Source organism: Haliotis rufescens, unplaced genomic scaffold (genome assembly GCF_023055435.1).
Source record: "Haliotis rufescens isolate VD_foot unplaced genomic scaffold, xgHalRufe1.0.p SCAF_1, whole genome shotgun sequence".
NCBI lineage: Eukaryota > Metazoa > Mollusca > Gastropoda > Lepetellida > Haliotidae > Haliotis > Haliotis rufescens.
Genome location: NW_025963779.1, coordinates 54,364,853 through 54,390,106, shown reverse-complemented (window position 1 = coordinate 54,390,106; position 25,254 = coordinate 54,364,853). Strand labels below are relative to the sequence as shown.

At 38.9% G+C, this 25,254-nt stretch overlaps 1 protein-coding gene across 4 annotated transcripts in view; it reads right to left on the bottom strand.

Annotated features, from left to right (window-relative positions):
- LOC124131563 (myotubularin-related protein 10-B-like) overlaps positions 1-25,254 on the bottom strand; it is a 42,863-nt gene that overhangs the window by 6,033 nt on the left and 11,576 nt on the right. For all 4 annotated transcript variants that reach the window (XM_046494912.2, XM_046494911.2, XM_046494913.2 and 1 more), the window contains 9 exons: positions 15,776-15,842; positions 14,970-15,115; positions 9,658-9,733; positions 7,806-7,888; positions 6,462-6,518; positions 4,083-4,170; positions 3,403-3,526; positions 1,064-1,151; positions 82-170 (listed from right to left, as the gene is read on the bottom strand). In XM_046494912.2, the coding sequence (XP_046350868.2) occupies positions 82-170; positions 1,064-1,151; positions 3,403-3,526; positions 4,083-4,170; positions 6,462-6,518; positions 7,806-7,888; positions 9,658-9,733; positions 14,970-15,115; positions 15,776-15,842 (818 nt within the window). The remainder of the gene's footprint in view (positions 1-81; positions 171-1,063; positions 1,152-3,402; positions 3,527-4,082; positions 4,171-6,461; positions 6,519-7,805; positions 7,889-9,657; positions 9,734-14,969; positions 15,116-15,775; positions 15,843-25,254) is intronic.

Genomic DNA, 25,254 nt, shown 5'->3' with positions numbered 1-25,254 from the left:
GACAAAAGAATGAAGTACTATGAACTACCTGCCCCCAAACCCAATAGGTTAGTCAGAACTAAAATTCAGTAAAAATCTCACTTCTCATGGCCTTCTTTGGATATTGATTCGGGAGCCACATGAGACATTCGAACTAGACAGCTACTATTCTTGTGGGTATAGCACCAGGTCTGAAAATAAATCCATCATTATATTATTACGATCATCTATCTGTTATGGTCTCTATGTCCAATACTCAAGAGAACTTGTTTCACTGAAGGCACATGAATAAAAGAAGATTGTCATGGAAACATGGTTAAGAATTACCATGGTTACAATTTTTTAAACATTTTCATCACCTAATTACCCTGATCAAAGTAAACACCCAAAGACAGACTGTCAGGAACCACTCACAGTCATGAATCGGTAAGCCACCTGTGTCTTATTACTTTGACGTCATTAAAATCCGATCTTTTACTCCGATATATCTGAAGGTCAGGTGAACACTAAGTGAACTTTGACTGCTAAACCTGAAGGATTGCTTGAATCTGAATAGCTGATTAGTTCCCATGATGAACCTCCTATTGTGTCAGAGTAACAGATCTAATTTTAATGAGATTTATTTAATTTTACAAAAGTCAAGAGAGAGAATGGGGTAAAAAAAACCATGACACAATGCAGTTTATGAAACAATATTAATTGAGGTATGGTAATTAGGCAACAATAATCTAAGTATTAATTTTGGTGAACCCCCAGACTAACAAACCTAGAAACATAATCAGGGCGAACCATGAGTCAAATCCACAAACATTGGTTTCTGGCGTGTCCAAGGGACGCAACTCTGCACAGCAAATTGCAACTCCTTAGACAGATGGGCCACCCATGACCTTTCACACATAGCGAATTTCTTTATCGGGAGTACTTGGGAACAATCAAATGTGATCAAATGACAAGAATAAAGTCTTCCTAAGCAACTATTCGGGCCAACAGATCCCCATTTTCAGCCATATAATGTCAAGTAACATTTCATTAGTGATATCCACTGGGTTTTGGAAACACAAAGAGTCAAAATGCCATCCCTTACCGGTAGCCTATAATCGTTGTAGATTACAGCTGACTTCACCAAGTCTGTGTTCAACAAATAAACTGGCACAACAAAGTACTCAGGCATACTGAAACAGAAACACACATGTCAAAGTCTGTACTGAAGCTATACTACTCAATACATACCGTATTTGACATAATAAGCACCCTGCTCTAATAAGCGCCCACAGCGACATTTGCTAAAATATTGGCTGGTGAACATTCCCAATTAGCACCCCTTCCGATTGATCAATGTACACAAGACTTATTTATTCGTGTATAATACGTACTCGTGCGTTATATGCACCCTTAATTATGGGCAATTAAATTCTGGAAAAATACATCTGTCGTACATAAACATTTCAGGCTGTCAGCATAAACCACAAAATTTATCTGTCAACTCTGGGTTTCTTTCACCAAAATAATATTACAATATTAGCCCTCCTATTTCTAATTTTGAGAGCACCCTGGGCGCTTATTACGTCGAATATGGTATACATATTATAAGCAACAACCTTGGTGTACTCTGGGATAGGTTGAATAACACTTTCAAAGGTAACTTAGTGACACAGCAAATATATTCCAAGTGCCTAATGCAATAAAATGCAAATTAACACAATCATTTTTGTGCTGCAGTGAGAAATATTCCCGGCATATCACGACAGGGGTTAATAATTAAACACGATCAGGGAGGTTGCCGCCCCAAGTCTCATTAAAACAAGATCTTAGTGCTCGCTACCACTACACAAAGATCTGAGGACAACCAATCACAGGTCAAATCAAAACAACCTTTCATCTGACCAATCACAGCATCGCTTCTGAGATCAAGAAAGTGAGAGTTCAAATGTATTTTCTAAACATGCAAACTCGGAAAAGTTAACACAGGGTATTCCGAAGAAGCATTGGCTCATGTCAACTTCCTCTCAGTCATTTCAATGGTTGTTCTGACATGACCTGTAATGGGATGTCCTGAGATCTTTGGGTAGTGGAAACAAGCACTAAGATCTGATTTAATGACTTTGAACATTCGTGACCAACTCATGTTATTCCAGGACAAGCCGAATAGCGACTCGTGACCCTCTCATGGCCATTTTTGCCACCGGGTTCCGTCTTAGCGCAAACAGGCATACCTAAAACAATTGTCAACTCATTGCGTAATGGTTCACAAACATTTCCCTATATATTCTACCAGGAATTTGGAATTTACTCGATTCTGATTAGTCAATCAGAGGCTATTAAATCACAATAAACCCCCTCTGATTGAAACAGCTGGTTTGACGGCCGCTTCACCGCGGAAACTAATATTCATAGAATAGTACTATTTTCAGTCATTGTTGGTAGGCATATTTAAATAATTATATCTACAATTACAGGTTACAAAATGCACAGATGCGGTTACTACAATATTCAAAAGATGTGTGGCAATACATTTTGTGCAGAAAAACACGACAGAAATCAACAAAGAGAATGTATTTAAGTTTTGGAGACAACAGAGAGCTTGGCATATTTTCTATATACGACTGTGACGTCATATCTTTTGCGTCACAATGAGCAATATGACGTCATAATGGTGACGTGCAATGTAGAGCGAAAGCCTTGCAAACCTTACTTTGTTTTCTTTAGGGATGCCCACCTCATGTTTGCTTACCAAGTTGCCGTGCTTATATGCTTTCAATGCCTGATATACAGGACCATATTTTGTTCGGTGATTCCTTTATTCAGATCGATAACCCACTCAAAACACTGAACTCAACCCATGCCGCTTCACTCAGTATATTTGCCAACACCAAAGAGTTCGCTTTTTATTTAGTCATGGTAGAATGGAGATAAACATACTGTGTTTTCAATGTAGAGCTAGGTTACCTGTAGATTTAACCGCTCTAAATTTAATATTTGAAACCTAATGCTGCGCGTTCGGTTCCAAATTCAATTTAGTGGGGTTAAATCTACAGGTAACCTAGCTCTACATTGAAAACACAGTATGTTTATCTCCTAAATATATATGTTTCAGATACAATTTAAAGCACATCTGGACATGCAGAATTATACAGTATGATTGAGCACATTTAACTGTGTCTTGGGTATATTTTTAGATGCATGACATATGAAAAATCAAAAATTATTTCTGAGGGATTCTTTGACGAAGAACTTGAAGTCATACGCGCATTCTGATTGGTTTGTCCTATTTTCGCACATAACATTCATCGATAGGGGGGACGAGTCTTCTTGCAGGTTACGGAAAGGGGCTAGTGGTGACGAATGGACATTGGACAGAGCCTGACTAGCCAGTGCCCAGCAATGGGGTGCTGTGGACCTATTCAAACACGTGTGTAGTCTGACCTGGGGGCATTGCAGTATTCTGTGTTCATGTCAGCGACTCTCCAGCGAGCCACCGCATTGAGTCGTTTTATCTCAAGCTCCCAGTCTTGCTTGTTGTAGAACAATCGGGTCTCCAGTTTTTGTTCTGCAAGGTAAACAATCAGTGATGTTAATTCCATTCATGGCGGGAAACTATTTCTGCAAACACAATTTGCAGCTGACCACAAGTTCATCAGCTTGTTTACATGTTGGCATTCTTTTTCAATAATTGTTAGATTGAAATCGGGAAGATGAGTCTATCATGCAGATGCTGTTTCCCATCCCCTAATGCTAAGTTATTGCATGCAAACTCGAGGGAGGAAAACCTAAAGTAGAGAAGGTTCCTGACATTAATCACTTTGATGAAACCGACAAGCATGGAGTGGTGGTGATAGGCCCTTGAATCATAATCATGGTGAAGTTGGGATTCAAACCCATGATCACAGGATCCTGCCACATCTAAGGGATGCAATCATGCAACTCTAACCAGGAACTGTAACACCTTTGACGACTGGGCCACCCGTACCCCCTAAACACTCAACAACAGAAGGGCATCAGAAGACATTTCAGTCAGTAGTATGTCTTTATGCCACATTAGCCATTTTGCAGCTCTTTATGGAAAAAATATTTTTGCACAAAAGAATATGCTGATCTTGACTTACCTGCAAATTTGCCGCTGTGGCCATAGTCATATGCGAACAGGAGGTCTGACCGTGTGGGGTAGGAATGGTGGACGATGGCGTTTATAGCCTGGAACACAACAATGGAGATCATCAAAATTAAAACAGACAAAACTGGAGCTGTATTAATCAAAATAATACCTGGTCAAAACAGCAGCTTCTTCTTACTACTAGTGCAATCAGATATATAGACGTTTTATCAAGGTCTTCACCTTAGTTCCCAGGATATGCAGCCAGAACTTCTCAGAAAACTGTATGCACTACTCCATTTACAAACACAAACACCAGAAACTGAATATTGTCTTGTGTTTTGTTTCATTTCACTGGGTACTCAGTGTTGATTATTCACCCAAAATCTAGTCACACAGTCAGACTGCCAACTCACAAAAGTTCAGACACCATTTAGAAAATTTCCAGTCCAGAGTTTAAACAAATGATTATTCTTAAATTTTACATATATGGTTAAAACACAGACACAACCATTGGGCATGCATGCTCTAAATGTCAACTGACTGAGATGAAAACAGGACAATTTCAGACGGTCAGGCATGCAGGTATTTCACCTGCTATGGTACTACTTATTAAGAGTGAGAGCCTCTTAATCCAGACACTCATTGATTGTTTAGCACTGCATTCAGTTACATATTCCATCTATATGACAGCGGCCAGTAAATAACTGAGTCTGGACTAGACAAATCAGTAAAGAGACCCACTACAGGGCTCCACTAAAGGCTCCACTAAAGGGATCCACAACAGGTCTCCAGTAAAGGGATCCACTACAGGGCTTCACTAAAGGGATCCACTAAATAGATCCACTACAGGGCTCCAGTAAAGGGATCCACTACAGGGCTTCACTAAAGGGATCTACTACAGGGCTCCACTAAAGGGATCAACTACAGGGCTCCACTACAGGGCTCCACTAAATAGATCCACTACAGGGCTCCACTAAATAGATCCACTATAGGGCTCCACTAAATAGATCCACTATAGGGATCTACTACAGGGCTCCACTAAAGGGCTCCACTACAGGGATCCACTATAGGGCTCCACTAAAGGGATCCGCTACAGGGCTCCACTACAGGGCTCCACTAAATAGATCCACTACAGGGCTCCACTAAATAGATCCACTATAGGGATCTACTACAGGGCTCCACTAAAGGGCTCCACTACAGGGATCCACTATAGGGCTCCACTAAAGGGATCCGCTACAGGGCTCCACTACAGGGCTCCACTACAGGGCTCCACTAAAGGGATCCACTACAGGGCTCCACTACAGGGCTCCACTAAATAGATCCACTACAGGGCTCCACTAAATAGATCCACTATAGGGATCTACTACAGGGCTCCACTAAAGGGCTCCACTACAGGGCTCCACTACAGGTATCCACTATAGGGCTCCACTAAAGGGATCCACTACAGGGCTCCACTAAAGGGATCCACAACAGGGCTCCTCTAAATAGATCCACTACAGGGCTCCACTAAAGGGATCCACTACAGGGCTCCACTACAGGGATCCACTACAGGGCTCCACTACAGGGATCCACTACAGGGCTCCACTAAATAGATCCACTACAGGGCTCCAGTAAAGGGATCCACTACAGGGCTTCACTAAAGGCTCCACTAAATAGATCCACTACAGGGCTCCAGTAAAGGGATCCACTACAGGGCTTCACTAAAGGGATCCACTAAAGGGATCAACTACAGGGCTCCACTACAGGGCTCCACTAAATAGATCCACTACAGGGCTCCAGTAAAGGGATCCACTACAGGGCTCCACTAAAGGGATCCACAACAGGGCTCCTCTAAATAGATCCACTACAGGGCTCCACTAAAGGGATCCACTACAGGGCTCCACTAAAGGGCTCCACTAAAGGGATCCACTACAGGGCTCCACTACAGGGCTCCACTACAGGGATCCACTACAGGGCTCCACTACAGGGCTCCACTAAAGGGATCCACTACAGGGATCTACTACAGGGATCCACAAAAGGGCTCCACTAAAGGGATCCACTACAGGGATCTACTACAGGGCTCCACTAAAGGGATCTACTACAGGGCTCCACTAAAGGGCTCCACTACAGGGCTCCACTAAAGGGCTCCACTACAGGGCTCCACTACAGGGCTCCACTAAAGGTATCAACTACAGGGCTCCACTACAGGGCTCCACTAAAGGTATCAACTACAGGGCTCCACTAAAGGGCTCTACTAAAGGGCTCCACTAAAGGGCTCCACTAAAGTGATCCACCCAACATATCCACTGAAGGTATTGGACAAACAGGGTTTCAATGAACACGTTTATACAATCTGAAATCCTCCCAAAAACACTTTTGTAACTTGTATATAGTATTGACACATTCTTACCAGTTTATTTTGATCTTTGGGGCAAAACTTGAAACCGAATGTATGTATTTGAAAATCCTGCAAGAAAAGAAAGCGGAGTATTTTGTTAATTGCAACTCATTCTGCAACCAATCGCATATCAACTGTCTTTGGAAGCAATATTGCTTCACTATTTGTTTCTTAAACTTACTAAGCAATTATGTCAGAACCAAGATTGAGTTAAACATCAAAAAATAAATCTCGACTTGAGCATGTGAGAAAGTAATGAGGTCTCACATTGGTTGTCAGGGGATAGCAGTATGTCAGCTGTGTATCACCTTGGTTGTCAGGGGATACCAGTATGTCATGACTCACCTTGGTTGTCAGGGGATACCAGTATGTCAGCTGTGTCTCACCTTGGTTGTCAGGGGATAGCAGTATGTCATGTCTCACCTTGGATGTCAGGGGATAGTAGTATGTCATGTCTCACCTTGGATGTCAGGGGATAGCAGTATGTCATGTCTCACCTTGGTTGTCAGGGGATAGCAGTATGTCATGTCTCACCTTGGATGTCAGGGGATACCAGTATGTCATGTCTCACCTTGGATGTCAGGGAATAGCAGTATGTCATGTCTCACCTTGGATGTCAGGGGATAGCAGTATGTCATGTCTCACCTTGGATGTCAGGGGATAGCAGTATGTCATGTCTCACCTTGGATGTCAGGGGATACCAGTATGTCATGTCTCACCTTGGATGTCAGGGGATACCAGTATGTCATGTCTCACCTTGGATGTCAGGGGATAGTAGTATGTCATGTCTCACCTTGGATGTCAGGGGATAGCAGTATGTCATGTCTCACCTTGGATGTCAGGGGATAGTAGTATGTCATGTCTCACCTTGGATGTCAGGGGATACCAGTATGTCATGTCTCACCTTGGATGTCAGGGGATAGTAGTATGTCAGCTGTGTCTCACCTTGGTTGTCAGGGGATAGCAGTATGTCATGTCTCACCTTGGATGTCAGGGGATAGTAGTATGTCATGTCTCACCTTGGATGTCAGGGGCTAGCAGTATGTCATGTCTCACCTTGGATGTCAGGGGATAGCAGTATGTCATGTCTCACCTTGGGTGTCAGGGGATACCAGTATGTCATGTCTCACCTTGGATGTCAGGGGATACCAGTATGTCAGCTGTGTCTCACCTTGGTTGTCAGGGGATAGCAGTATGTCATGTCTCACCTTGGATGTCAGGGGATAGTAGTATGTCATGTCTCACCTTGGATGTCAGGGGATACCAGTATGTCATGTCTCACCTTGGATGTCAGGGGATAGCAGTATGTCATGTCTCACCTTGGATGTCAGGGGATACCAGTATGTCATGTCTCACCTTGCAGTGTAGCTCAAGGTACTTTGTAGAATTAGACACAGATGCCCCTGCCTGGAGTTTCCGTTTCTTGCCTCCAGACACAACTGACGACAGAAACATTACACAATATATAAAAAAACTCACCAATCTCATTAAAATCAGATCTTTTAATCAAAGGAATGTGAGTTGTGACTGATGCAATACCTCACAAAAAGCTAATCTTTGATTCTTCTCTGTGGGAAGATCTGATGAACTCTCCATGGGAGTAAATGATCTGAGTGTAATGAGATTTCATCAGACCCAACTCTCACTTATGTTTCCATGTTAAACCATGTTGATCTGGATTTTCAATAAGACTTCATTGTGATAGCTCCATGTCAACAGATAAAGGTAGAGTTAGGAGAGTGTGTTCTACCTATGGTGGTGTCTGCCCCTCCAGAAATGTACCCATTATAACCATTGGACGAATAGACAAGTAACGAGTCACTTTCTGTGGTTGACGGATGCTAATGAACTCACTCAACAGCTAAAGAACACCTACTTTTGGAAGGCTGTGTGTTGCAATGCCCGTCTGCCATTACCTCTAGTCATATGAAAAGATTGTGTGTTCTTTCACGTAAGATATTATATTAACACCATCTGACATGAAGGAAATATACCCAAATCATTTAATCAGGGGTCCGGAAAATTTAAAATCCCAATCGGAAATTTGCATTTAGGCCACGCCCCCTTCAAACAGCGTATTTTAGTATGGCTTTTCACACACATTACAAGTTTACGTATTCATAATATGATGAATTATGAATTGTTTCAATTTAAATTGTTTAATTCACCGGACAATTAATAACAAATAATATCATTTTAGATTTACATGGAAAACATACGTTTGTTTCTGTTATAATAACGATCTGTTAACGTAGTGAACGGTCTAATTAATATTCATGAGTTATATTCATGAGTCTGCTCAAGTGTACGCGTTGTAACATTTGGATCGAGACTATTATCCCATATTTGGTTATCACGTGACCTCATGGGAAATCTTTTTTTTTAAACTGAAGATTTATTTAAAAACAAGACAGATAATTTAATCACCAATACTAAAATATCGTTGATCGCAATAGTTATTTGAATACTTTTTTCATCTGTACTTTATTATTGACCATAAAAAAATTGGATATCGATCGTCCGAGAAAGCAAAATGGGGGTCAATCAAGATTCAATATACGACTGGCTACCGAAAACAATATAATCTGCAAATCCTCATTGTATGTCAACCAAGTGAAAGTCGTTAGCCACGACTTACAAAATGATCGTCCAGACTTTGAGGGTTTGGCAGATCCGCTCGACTGATCTGCATCGGTCGACTGGCTGTCGTCACGCTTTCGCTTCTTGTCTGAGGTTACGTATCGTAGCATTGTGAGGATAATGAGGTACATCGATGATGCAAGGTATTAATGTACAGTTGTAAACACCTTTCACTCAAATTAACAAGATGTTCTCAGTAATTAATCCTTGATTAATCAGTGTCAACTCAGTTTATTGCCTATTACAGTGATTGACCGATTGGACTATCATGTAGGTACGATGTATTTACAGCAATCAAAACAAACAAAGCTTGTCAGCGTAGTTAATCTTCATTGTGTTGCAACTGCAGACAGAAACTGCTCAGTCCAAACTGTTGATCATGTCCGGTCAAAATTTAAGAATGTCCGGACAATACTTTTTAAAATGTCCGGTAAGCAATATTTTAAAACGGACATTTGAGATTTCCAATCGGACATGTCCGGCGCATATGACGGTTTCGGGACCCCTGCATTTAATATAGCTGAAGTTTTCATTTTATCCGAACGTACATGAAGGACTTATTTCTCACTTTGGTAAATACTGTCGACTTTTGTCAGTGGAATGTCATGGTCACCCAACACCTTGTTGCGCTGCCTCTTGCTGCCCTGAAATATAACATCAATGGTTAGATGTTTAAAAACAACATTCTTTCTTCTGAACATAATTAACATGTTTGTTTCATTGTCTTTACTTTCTTATATTCAGAGGTAAATTAAATTGAATGCAGTGTAATTATATAACAAAATATTACCTGTGAGACAAGTGTTATAACATTTAGATATTTGTGTTTTTGCCTTAAGTGATTCTTAATTCTTAATGGTCAATTGAAGTGGTATTACTGTTTGACTGTTGAGTACAAGACAATGTGACGCCTTGCATTGGTCATATCATATCATACGTTGATAACATAGCATCATCTGATCAGTAGGCTGACTTCAGTGTAGGGTAGAGTGGCCATTTCATGTTATTTCTTTACTTTCTTTTTCAAAATGACAATGAGTCATATAAAGAATGACGTCCTTGAAACTGGATTTGGGATTACAGATTATGATGGGTGTTGAGAGTTGTCTCCCTTCTATTACTGGCCACATTTATAAACTACTATGGTCAGGGCAAGCAAACAAGCCATAAAACCCTGTTTCTTGTCATATTGAAATATTAATTGACTACATTGGGCAAGTACATTTAAGAGGTGAAATACTCTTTAGTATCTGAGTCAAGCATATCTGTTCAACATATTTTAGCTTGTGTCCAGTCTGTGGACAACAATTTTCAGTCTATTAGCCCAAACTTGTCTATGGAAAATTGTTTTAGTAGATATTTGTCGGAACATAAAAACTGTTATCAGCTAATCCACAGGAATCTTTAGTGAAATTCATGCATATGAATATGCATATGCATGAATTTCACTAAAATGTCTGAAGGCTAAGCGTAGTAGATCGAACACAAATTTACAAGATTCAGTCTTTGGACTCATGGATAAAACTAGAGATTGCATACCTAAGGCACACTGAAACTGAACGGGTAAGTGCTGGATTAGTCTTGGTCATTAGATGTGTTCAGTTGTGGTTTTACGATACAACTCTACAGAGAGACTGGTGTCTCCTGCTGTCGGCAGCCTCACACCTATCACACTGCAGTCTGGTAATCAATACGGTCATTTGTTTTTTTTCGTTGTCTAACTCCACACTCATAGCATATTTCAGCTATATGACAGCCTCCTATAATTAATCAGATCAGAAACAAACAATCCAGTGATTGATATTGTCAGCAATGATCCACATTGTCGGGAGTATGACATACAATAAACGAGGTCACCAAGCCTGACCACTCAATCCAGTTGGTCGCCTCTTACGACCAGCATAGACTACTGGGGACAAACTCTAACCCAGTATCACCACGGTGACAGGGGCTACATACAATGAACAATGTCAGGGTACAATCAGACACCATCATTCATGAGAAGGAGTAAGTGTATTAAAATACTAGTACTTCCATATTCGCTGTAATAATTGCCCTGGGCCCTTAGAAAATTGACAAAGAGGAGAGCTTATTAAAACCATACACTACAAGTTAAATTTGTTCTCAGTGTGAGTGAGTGAGTATGGTTTTACGCCGCTTTTAGCAATATTCCAGCAATATCACGGCAGGGGACACCAGAAATGGGCTTCACACATTGTACCCATGTCGGGAATCGAACCCGGGTCTTCGGCGTGACGAGCGAACGCTTTAACCACTAGGCTACCCGACCGCCCCTGTTCTCAGTGAATGAGTGGTTGTGAACAAACGTAGTTCAAACATCAGTGAAGCATTTTTATCAACAACAGTTGCAAGGAAATTATATACTCCTACACTACTGTTTTCTGTAATAAAACCTTTAATATACACAAGAAATATGGACTGTCATGAACAGTCTTGATACAGATTGATCCTAGCACAACAAAGGGAAGCAACTCTACACAGGGAATAGTTGCCCCTTCTCCTGCTGGGACCAGGCCACTCATGCTCCCTATATATGAGAACATAAAAAAATAAATTAAAAAATACAACTAATTTAAATTAATCACTGTATTTGATTGAAAATATCCTTTTTCAAACATTCCTTGTTAATAGTTTTATCGCTTCATTTCATAGTGTTTATTTGTAAGGAAATTAACCTTAAATCAAACTTGATTCTTTCATATTAGTATAGATTATGTCGTGGGACGAGTCTTGAGGTGATACATATATATATATAAAGAACCGTTCAAAAGAAGTTAAGGAGATGACAGACTAACCATAGTAATATGAAAGAACAGTGTTGTTCCTAACTTCCTTTGAGTAGTATATCTTTTGATATATCGCCTCCAGACTCTTTACATGCATTCTGGTAAAATATGTAAAACAAGAAACTGGTTTACTGCAGGATCCGGGTCACTTGGGACTGAGGCACTTCTCAGTTTCAGTTTCTTATCTTGACCAGTTTCCTTTTTCAAACATTCCTTGTTAATAGTTTTATCGCTTCATTTCATAGTGTTTATTTGTAAGGAAATTAACCTTAAATCAAACTTGATTCTTTCATATTAGTATAGATTATGTCGTGGGACGAGTCTTGAGGTGATACATATATATATATAAATATACCGTTCAAAAGAAGTTAAGGAGATGACAGACTAACCATAGTAATATGAAAGAACAGTGTTGTTCCTAACTTCCTTTGAGTAGTATATCTTTTGATATATCGCCTCCAGACTCTTTACATGCATTCTGGTAAAATATGTAAAACAAGAAACTGGTCAAGATAAGAAACTGAAATTGAGAAGTGCCTCAGTCCCAAGTGACCCGGACCCTGCAGTAAACAATCTTAAGAAAGTTAATGAGGACAGATGATCATCTCAAGCATAGAGCACTTGAGGTAAGATAACAGCACTCGTGGAGGGCAAAGGTTATCTACGACCTGATACAGGGCACAGGATTACTGACCATGAACTTCACATGTGATCCTACTGCAGTCACTTACACTGGACAGTAATACTAATAGCTCACTCTCAAAGACCTGTTTGGACCATGTTGAAGTTTTGTTTTCATAATTTGAAAAATGTCACAAAAGTGAACTATGAAATGTTCAATTTATTAAACAATGACATAATTATTTAATGTAGCTACACTTATACAACAATTTGACAAATACACTATCTAAATGTACAAATAGGAGCTCCAAGTTGTCTGTCAAAAGTTGTTTGATTGTTCATAAGTGATTTGAAACATTTGTTTTATGTCTGAAAATGCTGTTTTGATTGGGTTTTCAAACTCTTACTGTAAGTTTGATCGTGCAAAGACATACAAATGAATAGTCTTCATTGTACACTACTAGTTTATATTATTGTTACCCTGGCGCTCTGCATTAAGTTGCTAAAACAAGGACTGGTCGGTTCGGACTCAGTGTACTGTGTTTGAGTATGGTATTCATGTTAAACTGTGGCATGGTACCTCAATGGGCTAGCACTATAAATCGGCATCGACTAGTACAGCCAGACAGACAGACACACACACACACACACACACACACACACATCGCTATACAAGTGTAATAATATTGAACGCGACGTTAAACCCCATTTCACCTCACCTGATATCTTACACATGTTATAAACAGTCTACATGATCAAATTCCAAATGCCATAACTGACTTATCAATGTAATAGTTGTTCCTTTGGACTTGAACTTGGGTCACATTCATACATTCATACATTCATACATTCATACACTCATACATTCATACACTCATACATTCATACACTGAAAACCACTGCTACACTGCTCAGTGTACCTCCACTGTAGTAAGTGAGGACTATTAAGGAACAGGGTGTTTCCTGACTATAGAGGATCTGGGTGGTGCCACCTTGGTTGGCTGTATCATTGCACCCTTATATGGTTGCCTGTTCACGCTATCAACCACTGGTTTGTAGTCTCATGACTTGATTGCTCAGGCTGTCATGGGTTTTTATGTAAAAATATCAATAACACATCAATGTATGAACTTCCATTTCATAACATGTAAAACTGAGGTTTCATGTCATATGATCACCAACTGAGTAAAACCAATTTGAAACAAAGATAGACGATACTGGTTGACTGATTTGATAAAATTGTATGCTAAACACACATTAATTACAGGCGGTTTGAATCAGGAAGTGAAATACCAATTATCACAATGCCGCCTAAACATCTCAAATCACAACGGATGTAGTGGTGAATATATTTATTCTCATCCCTAGTTCCTTCAACTTCCGTCAAAAGACCCAGGACACAAAGCATGCTGTGATGCTAGTACTCATTGTGAAACATTCACATCCTCTTCAATACATCCCCCAGAAGATACTCTCTTATACTACATTAGATGTATCATTTACTATTGTAATCAATATAAAATAAAATTTATTAATCTTCTCCTTTTATTCTTGGGTCATTTAAAAAAAATTCTAAAGCCTTACCAAATAGCGATCAGTTATTGTGCGGACCAATTATCGCCAACAGGAAAGTTCTATTTTGCCTGTATTGATTCCTTCTCTTCATGGTATAAAAGAAACCAATACAAACTTTCTTCCTCTCACTGAAATGAGTGCATTTACACATAGTTTCCATAAAGTCAAGGAAGTGGTACAGTAAACTTTAATTTCCAAATATTTCAGAAAATGAAAAAATGGTGATAACTGATCAGTGGCCAGTTAGCCTGAACAAACTGTTACATTTTCATTGTGCGAGTCTCACTACCAAACACCCTGCTTTGTTTGGTTTGTTGTTTAACGCTGCACTCAGCAATATTCCAGCTATATGATGGCGGTCTGTAAATAATCGAGTCTGCATGAGCATCAATCCAGGCAATTGGGATCGATGACATGTATCAACCAAGTCAGCGAGCCTGACCACCCGATCCCATTAGTCGCCTTTTACAACAAGCATAGTCGCCTTTTACAGCAAGTATGGGTTGCTGAAGACCTTTTTTACACCGGAATCTTCACGGGTCGCTTCTCATTACTACACTGCAGGGACTCCAAAGAAGTTAAAGAACACCTGATTCTTTCATATTACTATAGTTAATCCATCATGCCATGACAAAACATTCACGCTTCATTTGAAACTTATCTGTCAACAGCTATATGTCAATAGAAGCTTTGAACAGCATAAAAAATATATTCATTTAAATAAAATATAATAATTGAATAAAAATAATAAAAATGTTCGATAAATTTATAATGCCTTTTCAATATGAGCGATAAAACCACCTGGTAGACCCTCTGCTTGAAGTATGCTATTCACCACAACTAACTTCATGTCCACCACAACATAACTACATCTTACCTCGTTTTGACCGTAGGAGGACCTGTCTGCAGTGACAAATGTGATCTTGAAGTTTGTGACAAACAAATGTCCAGAGACACCCTGTTTTCTGTCGGAGAAGGGAACAAACTTCAGAATGCCATCTGCTTTGGCTATCAACTTTTCTCCTGAAATGAAAGAAGCTAAGAGGTTGGTTCATGGCAACTAAAATATACACACGTTGATTAGGAACCTATCTCCATCACTATCTGACAAATCCTTGATAGGAGGTCATGATAGGTGAACCCTGTGCATACTGCCAAGCAAAATGAAAGCTACGGTGTTTTTTGAGCCAGTCAAATGTTAACTTTCAAAAAGGGTTTCCCTTCACTACATTCTTCATTTTGCCAACACAATTTGTTGCCATTCACGGCTTCTGTCTTTGATCTGGCAAATTCAGTCTGAACCAAAGAAGACCAAGGCATGTATGTTCCTTTGATAGTGCATTGATGGCACTCAGAAAATGACAGGATGTAATTTTTTTCATAATTCTCCATTTGGAGCTGCCCATTAATGTTTTTTTCAAGATACAGAAATCTGTTATGCTGATCCGACTGCATTCCGTGGTCATTTCGAGAATTTAGACACCTCCAAGCAGGCTGATTATAACGTTCACCTGAAGAGATCTATAAAGGATATGTAAAGAGGTATCAAAGTGGAGTGAAATATCTGGTTTTAATGTACCATCCTACCCTGTGAGCAATGGATTCATACAACACAGTTTTTAATAAATTAACATCAGACAAATTCATCATCAAACATTTCATCATGACCTCAAAGAATATTACCCGGTAGCATATATGGATCCAAAACGCCTTCAACGAAGAAGTTGTTGGCCTTTTTCTCGACTTCTTCCTGAAAAACAAAACGTTTATGTTGACAAACTTTAGAATAATGACCAAAATCTAAAATTAAATGTGTGACATGAGAATATAAGTACCGTATTCGACATAATAAGCACCCACGGCGATATTTGCTAATATTTTGGCTAGTGAACAATCCGAATTAGCACCCCTTCCGATTGATCAATGTACACAAGACTTTTTTATTCGCGTATAATACGCACTCGTGTGTTATATGCACCCTTAATTATGGGCAATTAAATTCTGGAAATATATATCTGCCGTATATAAACATTTCAGGCTGTCAGCATAAACCACATAAACTCTCTTTCAACTCTATTTGTTTTCTCCAAAATAATATTCTAATAAGAGCCCCCTGGGCGATTATTACGTCGAATACGGTAATAAGTTTTATGTTAATTATAAATGGTATTTCCCTAAACTGTCCACTCCTTAACACATACTTTATCTACCAGTAAGGGAGCATCCATTTGATCGGTGGGAAGATTTTTTAAATTAATAGTTTGTTCACAAATATGCCCAAAATGAATGGTTTGTTTCATGGAAGACACCCAAATGTCAATTTTTGTGGTGCTAATAGCGAAAATGAATAGATTGTTTGATGGTGTGCAGTAAATAAATAGTTTGCTGGATACAGTTGGGTGAGTGAGTTGGGTTTAACGCCGCTTTTAACAATATTCCAGTAATATCACGGTGTGTCAGCTTAGCTTAATGTGGGAGGAAAGCCCAAAGTGATGCAGGTCTCAGATGTTTACCGATACAGTGAAACCCACGACCACAGGTATGGTGCTGTCAAACCTAGAAACATAATCGGGTCGAACCGGGATTCGATTCCACAATCATAGGTTTCTGGCATGCCCAAGGGACGCAACTCTGCACAGCGAATCGTGGCGCCTTAGACAACTGGGCAACCCGTGCCAGGATACAGTTGGGAAACAAATAGATTGTTCCATTGTCTATTGCTAATCACCTATCAGTGCCAATCATCTGTTGGCTTCCCTTGTTTGTTTCTACCCTTTGTTATTTTCCACCTTTTGTTATCTTATCACTTTTGTTGTCCTTACATGTACATATATATGCTCTCTGTCTCATGTCATTCTTTCACCTGATGAAGGAGTAAGTATATACTCCGAAACATTGTGTTCCTCATAATAAAGAAGTTGACATCCATACATTCTCTTCCTTATGTGTATCACTTCCAAATGTCTTTTAAAGACCACATAGATTGTTCTAAAAAAAAATCAACCCCCCAAACAAATCAAATGGATGTTCTATAAGTAAATGTTTTTAAATATCTGCAAAAGAATGGAAGGTCAAATCAAAATAATCATAAAGATATATTTATCGGTTAGGCCTTAACAACAGGTGGAAAGCTCACAAACTGGTGCGTGTATTAACACACTGACTATTGATACAATGCTGGTTAGTGCCGCTATTTACAGCCCTGAAGCAGTGACCTTGAGTCACATTTAATGGTTGGAGAATACTGACGCTACAGCTCTGCACTGCTAGCGGTACAGTCGTGTTCCTAAGACCAATTTGTTAAACAGGAAGTTAGCAGCTGACTTGATTGGTTAAAGATCACTTTATGTTTTAATACATTACCAACAAATATTAATGTTCCAATGATAGCACAGAAAAGAAGCTGTGCATATGTGACTTAATATTGTGTTTTGAAACATAACTCATAACTTCATTGTTGTTTTTTACAAGTGTTAGTAGTGTTAGGTTGGGCTGAAGATGAACATCAAACATTTTTACAGATTTTGACTCAAAAAATAAATTAATACAGATTTTCATACATACATAAAACAGCCAGCTTCTAGTTATTTCACCAATTTTGAAAATATTTCTAGATGCAGCTTTCTTCAACACTGCAAACATTACACATAAAAATGGTCTCCAAAGCAGGCCTTCCTATCTATTTGAATGAAGAGAAGCATTATTGAAATTAGTATAAGCAATATCATGTGGATAGCAACAAAGTAAGAAGGAATAGTTTCAATTCTAATATAAATGCAGTAACTATTGTCATTACAGCGTTTCTCATTGGAATCACGACACAGCCGCTATTGGAACCAACAGCATCGGCAACTGAACACATCGGTCATATCCATTAAAATCCGCATTTTGCCGAACTAGAACAACGCCTTCTGTGGCCACAGATGTGAACATGGCTGACAGTAGTGGGGAAGTGTTTAATCAATCTCCAGAGAATGTAATTTTAATTAAGAAATTAACATGCATTGAACGCAAATCATAATTACCCTTCGATACAGATTATTCAAACTGTATTTTGTATGCATTATCGACATATTTTCATGGGAGTTGAATGGAAAGCTTATCATCATAGAGCTAGATAAATTCACCCATTATTTCATTCAATGTTTATGTCTTAGAGCTAGACCTAGTATTTGCTTAATAATTGTTGATATAACAGGGCTAATACAAATTCTTGTAGTCAATGTCAACAGTAAGGAATTCGTCTGTGGCTGATCGGCACTTAAACAAATATATTAATTTATATGTATTTTATTAACATATACCATTTTCAGAACATGATGCATGTTTTGGTTACCACACACTTGTAAAGATTGCTGGGATTTGATGTGTGAGATGTCAGACATCTTCAGTGTGTTCAGAGACCATACCTGACTACTGCCCATTTATTTGCGACAATTGATACAAGAAAACACGTCTCCAAAATAAGATAACAAATTCTGATGCATATGAATACTAGTTGCTCAATGCCATAGATTTTATGCTTTAAAGTCAAGATTTTGAGTCAGAGTAACCAAAGAGAAATTACTTTGTTTGTCGATTATTTGTTTATCGCCGACATTTATTAAACGCTGTTTTTGACGGATACAGCTGAAGTTATTCCGCTGTATTTGACCAAGTTTCCCATAGCAGCTGTGCACATATTCCGCTAATGACCGCTGTCAAATCCGATAGTGTTTCTTTTCGTTTGCATAATAAATGCATTCAGCTCCAATACGCAACAATGCTACCAATACGCCTTCATTTTAAACCCATTCAATGCTTTTAATTCATATAGGTAGGAGGGCCTGCAATGGCCTAGCAATTAAGAGTTTTGTTGACTACACAGGTGGTGGGTTGATAACTTGATGTTTTCAAAGCCCATTTTTAACAGTATAAAATGACTTAACATGAACACATTTACTTTTCCATTTACTTTATAGTTATATTTTTTCTGCTGGAAATATCACATAATAGAAATATTATTACACATCATAATTAATCAGATCAAAGCATACACTTGAGATACAACAGTTGCTATGTTAGTAGTGATGGGAAGTTCAGTTTATAGGTGTTGATTAGTGAAAGTCTTGATTATAAGACGAGTTAAAATAAGTTTCTTGTTCCTCATGACATGCCTGCCTCTAAAATTACCCTTATTTCTAATGAATTTACATATATATTTTAAGCACTTATAAAGCAACTGTTTCAACTCAGATTTTGTTTTTGCACAAGGATCCAACTTTTTGATCATACCATGCCATCCATAGTATGTCAGAATGCATGGGACCATTGCCTCAAGCATGACTCTTCATACTTGAAGACACACAGGGCACCAAAAAAGGTCAGATTATACATAAGATTATGTTTACATTCATAGATCAAAAACCTTCCAAAGAAAAGAAACAGACAAATAAAATCCTCACTCTGGAACCAGTCAGTTTTGAAAAAGTCATAAGGAACAAGAACACTTTGTAAATTGCCTAACTTCAACATTTGACTCTGACAAAAAGTATTTTACCACTAAAGGCCTATTTCCTTTAACATGCCTCCAAGTATTTCACAACAGGATATTAGTTGCTAGAGCATGGAGAAACATTGTGCTGCATGTTCCTGTTTACAGCAACACGGTAATCCTGCTCAGTGTTCAAGGAGAACTCGGGTCTCATTTCAAGGAAAGTGTGAGAGGGAGTCAAGCGAGTAGGACACTTACAGCTGCAAATCACTCACAGTATCACTACAACTACATGAGATAAGCTGAAGGGTTGTAGAACATGCACAGTGAGATCGGAATTCCAAATGAATAGCTCACTCTACTACATGAAGTTGAAATAGTCTTTAAGCCGAAAATTTTTTTTTATTAGATCTTCACCCCTGCCCACCTCACCTTTGAACACCTGACTCACAACATTAAAAAAAAAAAATTCCATACTGTTTTATTTTGTTTCCACATGAATACACAGTTTTTACAGTAGTATTCAGAATACACATGTCCATATTCGCGGGGTGATATTTGTTGAATAACACCATCTACACATTCAGAATGTACAATTAAATATTCACTGGGTGATATTTCATTTTATCATATAAAGGGTAGGTTTCTTGGCAGGAGAAAGTCAACGGATAAAAACAATATCCGTTGGGGTCATATGTGGATAGAGATGCAAATATCAAAGGTCAAGTAGGGACTACTTTCAGTGTTTCAGTCGACCTTGTCATTCGGCGATCAAGTCAGAATTAACTATCAGGAATCTGGAGAAACTACTGGGATAATTGGTATCATTATCAATAGAATATAAAATACTGAAAATCAGTGTCTAACTGTGACGTAGCTAAGGCATTTTACAAGTTTTGGCAACTTTGGAGATATAAATTGCGAATCAATTTTGCGAGGGCACTAGGTCTAGCCAAGCGGGATCAGTAGCTATATCTGGGCTGGTCGACCTCTGTGGCTTGGAACCTTTTCCACAAATTAAAATAGTTGGATTTGGCCAAAATATGTTCGAATTGTAACTTATTTCGTTTTGTCACTGTGTGTACATCTGACTGCACTTCTTAACATTATGACAGGACAGGCCGACTGTCAACAATGTCTGACTGTGGCCTTGATGTCTCATAGACTAGGGTTAGAGTAGCTTCCCTTTGACAAAGGGCAATTACTCTAGCAGACAATCCAATGGATTGCCGCGAAAGGCAAGTAAAAGTAAGTTGTGTAGGCAATTGTTGTTTTGCGTATACATGTACGTTGTTTCGCCACCGTATAAGAAACAGATTTCAGTTGGAACTATATTGGCTATACTGTCACTGTCCGACTGACACATCACTTACCCTGTGACGTAATATATATTAATGCGCACATTCCAGGAAAACTTGCAATGTTTCGGTTATGTTTGTGAGAGATGGAAAGCCATTTTCAAGCACAGAATTGAAGAATGACATTATATGATAAAGAGGTTATCACGCTTGTGTGTTATCCAGTATTAGAAATAAACACTGTATTTAGCAAGCCTTGGCGGGTTAAATACATAGTGTTTGTTCCTAATACAGGATATTTACCATCCCTAAACACACAAGCGTGATAACTTCTATTTATTTTCCCCCAAGTACCTACAGACTAATTAAAAAACCATAAAAACGACACACAAATCATTCAGATCCCACATTAAACCAGCATATTCTCATTATGACTTATAACTTCCATGGGTACTGTGGTTATTCTGCTCCTAAAACGCCCTGGATAATCTAAGCAGAATACCCAAACTGGGTGTGTTTTGGATCTATGCTGCTGTCACCATGGTAACATTGACAGTATATAAATGCAGCCAATGGCTGCTTTGTTACCATAGTTACATAATATACTGTCATAGGAGCTGAGTCATATAATGAAAAACATGGTTAAATCGGATTGGTAGCTCTGAAATATTCTGTACCAAATAATTCTTTACATGTTAAATAATATAAAAAAGTTTTTGTTTCTAAGTTGCAAACATGTGAAAATGTTGAAAAACTGTTTTATAATCACTATCAAAACATTTGACAAACACCCTTAGCTTCATTTAATTTTCCTTTGCCTTCAAGAAATCAGAGTTGTTCAGATGCCATAAGGAGCACAGGTGGCACAGGTGGCCTAGTCTCCAAAGGCACCACAATTCACTGGGCAGAGTTGTGTCCCTTAGGCACACCAGAAACCTATGATTATAAGTTGGAATCCTGGTTCGCTCTGATAATGTTTCTAGCTTTGTCAGCACCATACCCATGCAGGCGGGTTATCACAAAATCTTCAAGTAAGCAATGAAAATTTGCAATTTGTAATATAACATTATAGTAACATTACTGGAACATCCTGTATTCTCAGAGTCCTCAGATTTTCATGCAGAGAGATATCGTATTGGAATAAAAACTCTGATTTTAATGAGCCTTTTCTAAACGGTAGTCATGGTAATGGCCCATCTGATATTTTCATGATAAGCTCCTAATAGTCTCCTTCCTGATTCACATCAGACTCTCATTTTACATTCATGTTGCTGAAATATATCACTTAAAATATTCCATATTTTTTGTTTTGCCATTCCCCACCCACACTGATAATTGGCCTGGCTCAAGTAGTTTGGACCAGGTTGCACTAAAGTGTTGATGAGTGTACACTACATCTGAATAAGGTTCAGACTCATGGTGTAGCATAGTGTCAAGGACATGAATAATCACAGTGCAAAGTGCTAAACATCAGCAACCAAACAAACAAAACAAACACAGAAACAATAATTGATATGTTAGGCACAAAGACGGTCAAATGTTTCCTGCAATCTTAACTTCAAGTTGGAAGACCATGTGTATTTCTTGTACATGGTCTACAGATCTGCCGACCCTAAATTTGAATAATGAGAACAGTTATTTTATTCCCACTCAGTTTCACTAAATACAATGGTGTTGTGGTCATAGGAAAATATATTACATTATTATTTTGACTACAGATGTTTTGAGTGAGTGAGTGTGGACATACAGGGCTTTTAGCAATATTCCAGCAATATCACGACGGGGGACACCAGATATGGGCTTCACAGGCATTTTGAGAGAATAAATCTGCAAACCAAGCAATACAAGAGGACAAAGTCTTTGACATACCCTGCAGTATACTTGTTGGGAATATGTCAACTAGTAAGTTATAGTGATCACACAACTACAACCATTTACAGACTATGTCAAAGTTGTTGCTAAGGAAACTAGAAAAACAAATTTGTCAGAAAACCCAAACTATCAAAAGGCACCAGTTCACTACTAGCCGTATCTATGTACCAAGTTCAGCAATCTCATTAAAATTAGATCCTAGTTCTCGTCAGTTCTACTCAACTGCAAAGGTAATTTCCCTTCTTGTTATAACAGTAACAAATTAAGTGAGTGAGCTGTGTTTAGCACTGCTTTGAACAGTATTCCAGTTCTATCACGTTCTGTCAGCTTAATGTGGGAGAAAAACCTAAAGTGATGCTGGTCTTAGACATTTACCACATTGGTGAAACCCTCGAGCCAAGCATCTTTCTGAGGCAAGGGAGTAAACTGACTATAAAAGTCCAGTTTCCACCCTTGCTGAACTAGGCAGGAATTATGGAGTTATATTTTGGTTGGACTAATGAGTCTATGCATAGTCCAATCAAAATCGTGTAACGTAATAAACAGCTGGTTAAAAAACTACCATGCAGATATCGGTCGATTGCAGTATTTGCAAAGCATGTGTACCGCCAACTCGGCATCAACAGATATTTTCCAAATTTTTTCATGCCTTTAATCAAGGTGCTCACTTGATTTGATGCACTTCGCGAAGTAAGACGTGTTAAATTGAAATATAGATTTTAATTATTGATCAGATCGTCTTGACTGGGCGCCCCCATTTTGTTTAAAGCAAATGCAAGAGATATGAGAGAGAGTATCTGTTTGGTCAATAGGATGGACATAGAAGTACATAATTGTAACAGCCACTGGTGGCGCTACTTCCGAGCACAGAAATTCCAGTCTAGTTTAGCAAGGGTGGAAACTGGACTTTTACAGTCAGTTAACTCCCTTGCCTTGGGAAGATGTGAGCACGGGTATGGTGCTGACAAACCTAAAAACATATTCAGGACAAACCTGCATTTGAAGCCACTATCATAGGTTCCTGATATGCACATGGGACGTAACTCAAGAAACGCAACTCAGGGACGCAAGGCAAATTGCAGCCCCTAAGACGACTGGGCCACATGTGGCCCTGTAACAAATTAAGGCCACTGAACAAGTTATTGAAACATTTCCATTAAATATGAAATTGAGAATACAAAGGAAAGTGTGATATTGACCTATTTATCAATCTTGTGTCTCTTTCCTTGAAAACAAAGAAGGAGCTGAAAATATTTGATGTCTTCAAAATAGCATGGAAGGAAGGATTGTTTGCACAGTCTTACAATCTGGCACTTGTCCAACTAGCTTAGGCAGTGTTCAGTACAAATGATACCTTAGGTGAGTGAGTGAGTTTCATTTTACGCCGCTTTTAGCAATATTCCAGCAGTATCACGTTGGGGGACACCAGAAATGGGCTTCACACATTGTACCCATGTCGGGAATCGATCCCGGGTCTTCGGCGTGACGAGCGAACGCTTTAACCACTAGGCTACCCGACCGCCCCGATACCTTAGGAAAAGATTTGGTGTGTGAGGTGAAATGGGGTTCCACTGAGAGGATTCCCCTTACTGGGGTTAAACGTGTTCCCAGTGTTGGACACACTGCACAATTTTAAATGATTATGATGATAATGACTGATGCCCAGTCTACCTGCTTTTGCCTCAGGGTTTTTAATACATTATGTCTTTTTCACCTCAGTAACAACACTGAAGATGCCTTCTTCTGTTTCCTCAGGGGATTAATGCCTGATAGGCATTTATGGTGTGGAATATGGCTGAGGGCGGCTGGTGCCTTATGATGTTTATTACCCAAACAGGATGTTAGATATAAAACCCTAGTTACCGATTGTTACTTGTTATTTTCATTATTCACAATGTCAAGATCAAAGATTCTTTCACACATTCAACAATGTATGCAATGTTGTAATACTTGTAGGATTAACAGAATTACCAGAAACAGTATTATGTATAACGGATAAGAATCACAAGATAGATAGATGCGGCAAACATATCAGTGAATGAAAACAGTTGTCACCGCTGCACCGGTATTTTAGGACACACTCCCAAATAGGTTTGTTTTGGAAGCCGATTACAGAGTGTGTGATTTAGGCACTTTCATTTGGACATTTACTTTCTATGAATATTTTTCTCTCTCGTAAATTGACAAAATTACCTAGGAACATTTATATTCGCAACAAAATCGCAATCTTTCTTTTTTCACTTTACTTGCCCTTTAATTGTGTTTACACTTGTCAGTAACCCCATCAGGACCCTCCATCAGGACCCTCCATCTTACATTGGACACGGGGAGGGACCCACGATTAGGACATGATATTACATAATTCACAGAATTCTTATCCACAGACCATGCTGGAGCAGGTCATTCATAACAAATACAATTAATATTTGTATAATTCTCTACTTTAGACTTTGATGTGAAACAAACTGTTCCGATTAATCATTATGGTGTAACCAGAAACCATAGTCCCGAAACAACAC